Source organism: Abrus precatorius, unplaced genomic scaffold, assembly GCF_003935025.1.
Source record: "Abrus precatorius isolate BTA unplaced genomic scaffold, Abrus_2018 Scaffold3, whole genome shotgun sequence".
NCBI classification, from domain to species: domain Eukaryota; kingdom Viridiplantae; phylum Streptophyta; class Magnoliopsida; order Fabales; family Fabaceae; genus Abrus; species Abrus precatorius.
This window is the reverse complement of record NW_020874373.1, coordinates 33,172,054-33,181,987: the sequence shown is the minus strand read 5'-3', so window position 1 is coordinate 33,181,987 and position 9,934 is coordinate 33,172,054. Positions and strand designations below refer to the sequence as shown.

The window sequence follows — 9,934 nt, the reverse complement described above, 5'->3', positions numbered from 1 at the left end:
AAGAAAATACATGATTATGAGTTGCATCAACCACTATTGGCCCGCATCAACCTTCAACCACCCCAATACAACAACTGAAACCACAACTTCAAACCATTTTTTTTAAAAATATATCATGAAGGAATTGCTTTCTGTTAAACAGGATCGTGTTAACTATGGTATCCATGTACATAATCAAGGCTGTTCTTTTAACAAGTATAGTTATTCTCTTGTCCTTGAAAATAACTGAGATCAAGACAAATTTTAAAAAATAAGCCCTCTATAGTAGTTCACACTACGGTTACAAAATCTACACATTAGATCTATGTTCAAAATATTGAGTGCAGGTCTCTTTCTTCCAATTCCAAGTTGTATCTATTAGGATCGCAGACAAATGGGATATCACCAATGCTATCATAGAATATTCCACCCAGATCATCATCACTAGCTAGTTGTGCCTGTTGATCCTTTGTGACTTCTCCATCAGCTTCATCTCCGCTGACTCCGCCTACATTTGAATTCTTTTCAACCAATTCTCTAAACAACGAAGAGCGGAGAAGAAGGCCAAGAGCAGTGGGAGAAGATGACTTATTGCTCGAGAATTGGTAGGCGTTGTTTCCAAAGTTTTCTTGCTTTACAGGGGAATTTATGGTATCTGGACTGAAAAAACTGGTGTGAAGGGTCAAAGATTTTGACTCTTCTATTGGAGCATAGTTAGATGGGGATGCAACTGTTTGAGATTCTAGTGCTGCCTGTGATTCAAGTTTTGTTTCTGTGGTGCTTGTTCCTGCAGGCTTTAACCATTTGATGTAAGTGCTCAAATCAAAGTTTGTTACAGCATGAATCCCTCTGTACTCAATGGCTGCTATGTCATAAGCACGTGCAGCTTCCTCTTGGGTGCCTATGTTGGTCAACAAGATATGTTATTCACAGATTAATGATTGAATGAAAGAAGGATGACTATATCTTTGTTTTGCTTGTGTTTTTGTGATTTCATGTTTTAGTCTTTTTGGTGTCCCACCATGATGGGTTGTGCAGGGTTTATGTAACTTACTGTAGGTGCCAAGATAGAGATATTTGTTTCCAAAAACCCTTCCTATCCTTGCTTCCCATCTACCATTGTGGTGGTGCCTGAAAAATGTTCACCAAGCATTAGTGACTCATCTTCATAGATAAGCAACAATTCAAAAGCTTATAGTGTAGTATTCATCAGGAATATCACCTTGCAACACCCCTATACTTTGACACCCCTCTTGAAAAGCCACTGCTCTTTCTGTAAAATCAATTTCAAAGTAGAAAAGTCATATATATATATATATATATATATATAAACCTATATTGTGAAGTTATATGTACAACTTTATCTACTGCAAACACTGCTATTACTATCTCTTATAAGGGTAAAAACCTACAGTACTTCCCTGCACCTGGAGTGAAGGGAGGTACCTGCAATATTAATAATTATCAAGGTCCATGTGAAAGAAATGACAAGTATTTACCTCCTTAAAGTGGCCAAGTACTCCTCTTTGGTCATAGTCTGCATTATTTCTACCTCTTTCTCATAATCTGATATCTGTTTGAAGTTTAGGAGTATTAGATAAATCATCTGCAGCTAAGCAAAGAAATAGAATTGTTACTATTTCATAGGTAATTACTATCATACCGGAAAATTGGTGAAAGTGGATGTTCCCCAATATTTAAGTGCAGCTAAATCATATGCTCTGGCAGCAGATTCTTCCTCATCATAAGCCCCTATGATATTTGAAAGATTACTCGTCATCTTATAATTGACTAACAAAGTGATTAAACCAAAATATTGGGTTTCATAACTAAGCTAACTACTCACCAAGGTAAACTGCTAGTCCCAATGTCCAATTTCAGAACACGTTCCAAAAGGAAAGGATAAACATCAAAAGATGTTAGTGTGTTACAAGGAGGATCAAATGAACAAGAAAAAGGGATAACCATCACTTTAGTCCTCTAAAATTACAAGAATCTAGTCCTTTGAAAATTTGAGTTACCAAAATTAGTCTTTTAAAAAAATTTAAACCATCATAAAAATTTAAATCGTCACTGTATTAGTCTTTCAAAGATTTCATCACCAAATCAATCATTATGGAGGGCTAAAGCCGTGGCAAAAAAATCTTTAAAGAAATTAATTGCGACAAATTAAATATGATTATAAAATTTTAAATCTTTGAAGAAATAAATAGTAACAAAAATTTTAGAAAACTAATGTGATAATTATTTAAATTTGAGGGCTTAATTTCTTAGTATAATTTTAAAAAAATTAATGCTGTAGTACTAATAATTTAGAAAACCAAATGTAGACAACCTCCACTTTAGTCCTTCAAAATAACAAGAATCAACACATTAACTCTTTATAAATTTGGATTATCAAAATTAGTCTTTCAAATATTTAAATCGTTACTTCCAAAATGTTATCACCAAATTAACCCATATAAAATATTAAAGTGGCAAAAGAAACCATCTTTGAATAAATAAATTTGATATATAACAAATCAAATCTCTTTTAAGAATAATATGGTAATATTTTCAATATTTTAGAACTAATTTAGTAAGAAATTAAATCTTTAAAAAAAACTAATTTAGTAACAAAAATCGTTGAAATATTAACATGATAATGATCACAACATTTTAAAAGATTAACGTAGTGAACCAGATTGACAGCTTTCTCATAAGAAAAAGTTAGCAAAATGGAACTCTACCTTGCTTTCCTTTCTTCTTTTGTGTTATGTTCCAAGAGAGCTTGTCCCACAAGTGAGCTTCAAATCGACCCGTCCATCTATGTCTGTTTTAGATTTCAATATGGATTAGCAAATTTAACATAATTAAGATTATAAGTAGTTCATAATGCTCAAGGTCGATTTGAAACTATACAACAAGGAAATTCCTTCATGTATGACCTGCTAACACCACGAAATTTTGAGCTTCTTTTTGTAGTGTTGATTGTAGAATTTTCACCAACTTGTGGCAGCTGCTGCTGATGATTATGATCACCACTATTTTCTGCAGCAGCCTCTCTTCGTCTTCTCTTGACACACCTTGCTACTTGGAACTCACCTTCTGCCATGGACATTCTACTCTTTCCAAGATTCACTTCGTTCTCTTTCATCGTTGCCATTTCTTGTGTTGTGATATTATAACTGTTATGTACACTTCTTATGCTTCTCAACTTTGCTTAACCTGATGCAATGTGTGTGAGGCATGTATTGTTCTTATAATTTGAATGCTTGATTTGGCCTTATTATGTTTTTGTATTTTTTGTTACCTACAAATTTGATGTTACAAACAAGGAGGACGATAATTTCGGGGAAATTAAAGAACAGCCATGTGTTGTCCTATTGCCAGCTCAAAGTCCAAGAGTTTTGAATTTGCTTCTTTAGAATTCTAACCCTCCATACCCATATAATAAGCACTCCTCTCCCAAAGTGATAGTGATGTTCCAAATTTCAAATGCACATATACCCACACTTTCATTGATATTAGGACTCTTCTATGAACCAACACATTGACCAACTATAATAAAAAAGTGTGTGCACATAGTTTATTGTCAACCCTATGTGATTGGTTATATATACCATTCGCTTTTATTGTACCACGATAAATGCATATATAGTAAATCAATACTGTATCTTCAAGCTAACAACAATCAGAGTTAACTGAAAATTTTTCTTCTTTTTTTACCAGGGTTGCCAAATAGTAAAAGGTTTAGGTGAATTGAAATTATTACATTATGTTTTTTATTGTTGTTTAATTTATACCGTGAATCTCACTTAATAAAATAAGCCTTGATTATTCTCAAAATCCTAATTTATTATGAAATGCAGTAATAATGGTAAAAATAAGCACCTAATTGAGATGGTTGTGAATAGTAATAACCAATTAAATTACCCGTTCCCTTACTTTCACTGATGCGTGTTGGGGAATTCGTTTTCAGATTATTAGTTTTTTCATAATGCTAGGAAGATGAGCAATAGAATAACCAATCAACTCTCTAAAATAAGTTAATTTAAAACAATAACAATGCTTTTTAAAACAAAAATAATTACTTTTTGTTTTAAAAAACAAGTTTGACTCATGGTTGACACGATAGATCCAGAATGTTCTCTGAGGCAATTAAAAAAAAAAACGACATAAATTGAAAGGTTAATGCTTATGAGCAAAATAGTGTTTTCCTTGGATTCATCACTGTCCAGTTGGAATCTTTCTTTGGGGCGGGATAGAATTTGCTTACCCCACGTTATCTAAAATTTACGGTGTTTCCAATGCCAGAAAGCTCATAATATTCATTCAACTTGTCGATATACTATTTATTACGTTTAATATTTTACACAAATTTGTAAATAATTAATACTTTAAGTTTTAGAAAAAATGTTATTGAATTTTATTATACTTTCTTTATTATATTAATTACTTCACTTATTTATTATTTTATATTAATTAATTATTTATTTTATGAAATGACTATAAAAAGTGAATTAAACAAAAATGCTTAAGTGTCAAAGAAAACAATTAAAAGAGTGATAATGTAATATTAAATTATTTAATAATTTTGATAATTTATTAAAGGTTAAATTTATTAAATATTATAACTTACATTATTAAGTATAAAATTTATTATATTGATAATATATTTAATTTAAATTCGATTTATTAAGAGCTGAAAACTTGACATTTCTATAAATGTCTTTTATTTGCATTTGCTAATAAGACGGACTGGTTTATTAAGTAAGTATATAAAAGCAAATTGACCTTTCAACTCATGCTTTAAGACATGGATTTTAGTGTATGAAATAAAAAAAAAAAAAAATTAACTGTGTATAGTAATATTTACTGGATGTGACAACATGTCATTGGCCTATTTTTGAAAGAGTTTATGGATCGTTTGTAATTTGGTGGTTAATTCCCAGACAGCCAACTTGTCAAATTAATGTTTAACTAGCTTTACATTATTAATTTCATATTTAACATGTCAGTGGATGAAATTGGGTACTAATGATATTCTTCTTCATTTCCTAAAGAAATACAATTATTATTTATTTAAATTTTTAAAATTTTTTAAACATCTTTAATATAAGTTTTTTTATGAAATTTTAAAATATTTATTATATTTATCCTTTTTAAATATTTAATTTTTTAATAACAAACATCAGAATAAAGTTTGGGAATAAATTTAAAATGTTGCAATTAAAGACTATTTTCTTAATTTGTTTTATTTAGTTAAATGATTTTCTAACACGTGTTAAATGACACGCAATAAAAAGTGCTTCTTTTCTAATTTCTTTATAAGAAACTTTCAACTAAATAACACAAATTAATAAAAATAGTTAAATTTTAATTTTCTTAATTTTAAAAATATTATTAATAGTTTTACTTTTAATATCATTAAACTGAATTAATTTCACTATCAAAATTCACTTTTGGTAATTTTAATTTATATTTTCACCAACTGTATTTATTAGAGACAAATAAAAATAATAATAAATACTTCATAAAAATTATGAAGTATTTTATAAAAACTACTGCTAAAATTTTTTACAACATCCCATATGAAATGAAAAAAAAAACTACAGAAAAAAAAATACATAGTCCCTCTACATAGATTGAGAAGTTTATAGCTGATGTATATAATATCACATTTTGACTTAAAAAAACTACAGAAAATAATACATACCTTTAATCATGTTATTTATTAATTCTTCATTAAAATTTTAAGAGAGATTGAGAGTGAATGCAAAAGAGAAGAAAAAACAGGTGAGAATATGAAGTGATCAGTTAAATTAATAATTTTTTTGGGCAAGTTAAATTAAAATTAAAATGCATTTGTAATCAGTAAATAAGGGTACAAGTAAAAATAAATAAATCTTAAAAATATAAAATAATTTTTTTTTAAAAAAACTAAAAAGCAAAAATAACAAATGATTTTCATATGTCCAAAAATACATGAAAAGAATTTGTGTTAAAATCATAAAATATTATATAATACAAAGTATTAATAACATTTAATATTATTTTTAATAAAAAATATATTTATGAATTTTTTATTATGTACTATTAGACACATGTTTAAAAAAATCAAATAACAATGTAAGGAATGGAGTGAACGGTATATTTTTATTTAAAATTAAAAAAATATCACAAAATTTAATTCATTGATAAAATCAATTGTTATAATTTTTAATAAATTTTATTATATTTATTAATTGTTATTATATATTCTTAGACATATTAAAAAAATAATTTTGTCAATCTTAACTCTTAAAACAGAGTTTAAATACTTTAAAATAATAAAGTTATCAATATTGACATAATAAAGTTTGTCATCTTGTGTTTTAATAAAAATTTATTATCAATATTTATGTAAATTTAATCTTAAAAATTAAATTTAATAAAGTTATTAAAAAACTTTATAAATAAATAAATAAAAAGATGGACAGATTCCATTCCACTTAACGTGGAGTGTTACTTTGTTCGCAAACATTTAGTACCAAAATTCTCTAAATCGCATGTCAACATTTTATTAAACAAATATAAAACTTAAAAAAAGTAAGGAATGATGAAAATCAAGAATGAAGTTGTATTCGCTTGTCGTCATTAATTCGTGGGTATAATCTCGTCCTACCACTGAGCATTTCATTCGTTAACATATTTTTAATTAAAAATAAAGTTTTATTTTAATATTTATATAGTAAAATGTAATATTGAATATCCGTACATATTGTTTATATAAAATTTAATTATAATTAAGCAACATTATAAAAAAATTTACAGTATTACGCTTAAATTTAATTCTAATAAAGAGAGGAAGATGAGTGAAAATACAAACAGAAAAATGTTATTCAATCGAGTTGTAATTTTTGTTTTTCAATTCCTATCCCATCTTATTTCTTCATGACAAGCACCAATGCACCCCATCTACATTTTTCCCCTAAGCAAAAAGAAATAATTGCTACAACATCGTTGAAGACATCCTCTAAACCATGAGAACATACCAAACATCCTAGAGGATTTCCCTATATTCATTATCAAGTTATGTTGTTTCCTTTATGAGTAAATATATATATATATGAGAAAGCAAAAAAAAAGTTCCTAGCAAGGCCTACCTACCCTGCAATTGAGGGCACCAGCATACTTTGTTAGCCTACTGGCTTGAGATCCAGGTCTTGGTTTCATTAAGAACCCTTTGTTGAATGGTAATTTACCAATAGGTGTTCCGGACTCGATAAACTTTGCTCCATTCATGAACAAGTCATTATCTGATCTCCATTGCCATTTTCCCCACACTTCAGGTCCTGCATAGTCCCTGTGTGTGACTAACTTGGCAGCATCATTGTTGGGTGCAATGAAACGATTTCCTTGACTAAGAATTGTTGGTCCTGAGCTTCCACCAATTGCATACATCTGCCAGTGAGTGTAGTCATTGTTCAACACATGGAAGAAGCCCCATCTGCATCTGGGCATTCTCTGGATCAGTCCCTGCCCAAAATGGTTGAATGCCACTGTAATCTGCATAATCTTGTCAGGATCGTATGTATCGCTAGCTCCAAACAGCATCACCTGTATACACATTTATTCACCAAATTAGTGTTCATATATTTATTAAGGGACATCATTAATACAGTTTTGAATATATTTTTCGACTGTTGATTGAGATTCATAAAATGATGTTAGTCTCAAAGTAATAAATTTTAATTAACAATAAAAAACGTTACTACTGCTCTTTAATATAACAAAATTTAAATAATTGTTCTACTTTCAAAATTAATATTTTATATCTTGATAAAATAACAATATTTTCTTAGATAAAATGTTAATCTGAATTGAAAAAGCAATATGAGTAATATTATATTGTACTTAAGTTTTGTCTAAATAAATATTGTATTAACCTGTGAATTATTGGGCAAAACAAAGGGTAAATGTGAAAGGGAGAATATAAACAAATTACGTCGTTATGTTTGGTCAAGTGGCAATTAGAGATGGTGATAGCAGTAGAACCCTGGATAACGTCGACAAGACCATCGGCAGAATCAGAGAGGGAAATGTGATCAATCCAAATGTTGGAAGAACCAAAAATGGAAATGGCATCTCCATCACTCCTTGTTCTTAGTCCAATGTGGTTCCAAGAGTCCCTAATAATACCTCCATCCAAAGACTTGATATTTTTAATGCGAATGCCATGAATAATGACATTATTAACAAATTGCAAGGTAATGCCACCACCATCCTTAATTATAACATTGGCACCACGACCATCAATAGTCTTGTGGGATGACACCATCAATTCCTGCTTCAATTTAATGACCATGCTATGTGCAAATATGATCCACAATGGTCCCTCTCGGGTGGCACCATACCTAAGAGTCCCAGGTTTAGGGTTAATCACATCTTCATCGGAGTTATCGGTGACAACATAGATTTGCCCACCGAATCCTCCGGTGGCCCTTCTTCCAAAACCTTTGCCACATTTAGCTAATTTAAAGCGGTTTTTGGCCCAGTTTTTCCTACACCTCCAACAACGATCAATTGGGTTTGTGGCTATGCATTTTCCCTTGAATTTTTCCGATAGTTCCCTCCTGTTGCTGTTTGATGCCTCCTCCAATGCCCTGCATCAATAAAAGATGTTTTTGAGAATCGCAGTCCCTAGTGCAATAAAAGAAATTTCATGCACACAAAGTATTAGAATCTTGCAATCTAACTAATAATCAAATCTAGAAAAGAGTTAATAATGTTAATTCAGTACATGTTAACGTGTATATTGAGCTCGGTTGTAACATTTTCAGGGTTGGGCACGAAGGACTGGAGAGCGATTTCACGGGCCGAATTAGCTTGTGTTTTCAGAAAGTCGTCATACTCAGCAATGCCAGCCTCAAGGCATGGAATAGTAATGGCAAAAGCAACCAAGAAGATAAAGCCAACCTTACTTGCACTTACTGCCATTATTTTTCCGATGTTTATTGTTTTGCTTTTTTCTTTTTTTTTTGTATGATTTTGCTGGTTTTGCTTGAGATTGAAAGTCCTTCTTTTGGTTTTTCTTGGTTTTAGAAGGTAAGGATGGCCAAGGTCTTGGGACTAATGAACCTTTAAGGACACAAAAGGGGAGACCTTAGCAAGCCAATACCTAAAAAACCCAAGGTAAAATTTAGGCCCGCAGCACAGTGCTTGGTGTGGGTTATTTAGGAAGAAGCAAAATGTGCGTATGCTTAAATAATGATGGCAATCCTTGAAGGCTGAAAATTCTATTTCTAAATTTAGGAGTGACAAGTATTTGAAACCCAACTCATCTAAACTACTATTACTAAAATAGAAGTTAGGAGCGAATAGAGTGGATAACCGTTCCATTTGTAGGCCTTTTTACTTTCATTCAGACTTGGTTAAGATAAGTACTGTTTCAGGCTAAGCTACCAATTTGGGTGGAAAAGGTAACGCGTCCACTTAGGCAACACCAGCTCATTACTATCAACTTGTGAATAATTTCTTTGCTTCTATAATGTCCAAGTGAATACACCTATTTACTCGTCACTGATTTCTTTGCTTTAATATTGTCCAAAGTGAATAGCAATTTCTCAATTTGCACAAGTTTGGCCATACATTTAGTTTTACTTTCTCAACATGGATCTATAAAAATTCGCTAAATTAATTTTATATAAAAAATTTTGTTATTTTCTACATTTTCATTTAAATAAATCTATTTCGTTTAAACAAAAATAAAACTGGATATTCAATTTCCGCTAAAACTCGAGAGAATCCAAATCCATTATGTATGTTGGTTTATAAATGTATTTTATTAAGATTTTTTTTCTTTTTCTTTATTATATTGCGAATTATATTTGTTTCAAACACTCGCTTAGTATATATATTTACAAATTGTTCTAAGTATAAATGTATGTTCTTTTTGTCTTTTTGATGTGTATTATTTTCTAGTTTCTTCTTA

General features: G+C 30.0%; 2 protein-coding genes across 2 annotated transcripts; both read right to left on the bottom strand.

Moving 5' to 3' along the window:
• Window positions 1–308: 308 nt before the first annotated feature.
• LOC113862524 (AP2-like ethylene-responsive transcription factor At1g16060) lies at window positions 309–3,124 on the bottom strand. The gene is made up of 7 exons (XM_027495605.1): window positions 2,907–3,124; window positions 2,709–2,791; window positions 1,643–1,731; window positions 1,479–1,552; window positions 1,202–1,252; window positions 1,034–1,110; window positions 309–880 (listed from the first exon to the last, which is right to left on the bottom strand). The coding sequence occupies exons 1-7, from the start codon at window positions 3,122–3,124 to the stop codon at window positions 309–311; spliced, it is 1,164 nt and encodes a 387-aa protein (XP_027351406.1).
• A 3,968-nt stretch (window positions 3,125–7,092) lies between these two features.
• LOC113863077 (pectate lyase-like) lies at window positions 7,093–8,946 on the bottom strand. The gene is made up of 3 exons (XM_027496487.1): window positions 8,744–8,946; window positions 7,949–8,606; window positions 7,093–7,560 (listed from the first exon to the last, which is right to left on the bottom strand). Exons 1-3 carry the CDS (start codon window positions 8,938–8,940, stop codon window positions 7,093–7,095), a joined length of 1,323 nt encoding a protein of 440 aa, XP_027352288.1. The 5' UTR covers window positions 8,941–8,946.
• Between the last annotated feature and the right edge of the window lie 988 nt (window positions 8,947–9,934).

What these genes read in the sequence shown, in the direction of transcription:
- LOC113862524 (XM_027495605.1), bottom strand. Translation starts at nt 3,124, where the DNA reads ATGGCAACGATGAAAGAGAACGAAGTGAATCTTGGAAAGAGTAGAATG. An exon ending in AAATTTCGTGGTGTTAGCAG is followed by an intron (nt 2,792 to 2,906) that starts GTCATACATGAA and finishes AATCTAAAACAG; the next exon opens with ACATAGATGGACGGGTCGAT. An exon ending in CCACTTTCACCAATTTTCCG is followed by an intron (nt 1,553 to 1,642) that starts GTATGATAGTAA and finishes AACTTCAAACAG; the next exon opens with ATATCAGATTATGAGAAAGA.
- LOC113863077 (XM_027496487.1), bottom strand. Translation starts at nt 8,940, where the DNA reads ATGGCAGTAAGTGCAAGTAAGGTTGGCTTTATCTTCTTGGTTGCTTTT. An exon ending in CTCAATATACACGTTAACAT is followed by an intron (nt 8,607 to 8,743) that starts GTACTGAATTAA and finishes TTATTGATGCAG; the next exon opens with GGCATTGGAGGAGGCATCAA. An exon ending in ACTTGACCAAACATAACGAC is followed by an intron (nt 7,561 to 7,948) that starts GTAATTTGTTTA and finishes ATGTGTATACAG; the next exon opens with GTGATGCTGTTTGGAGCTAG.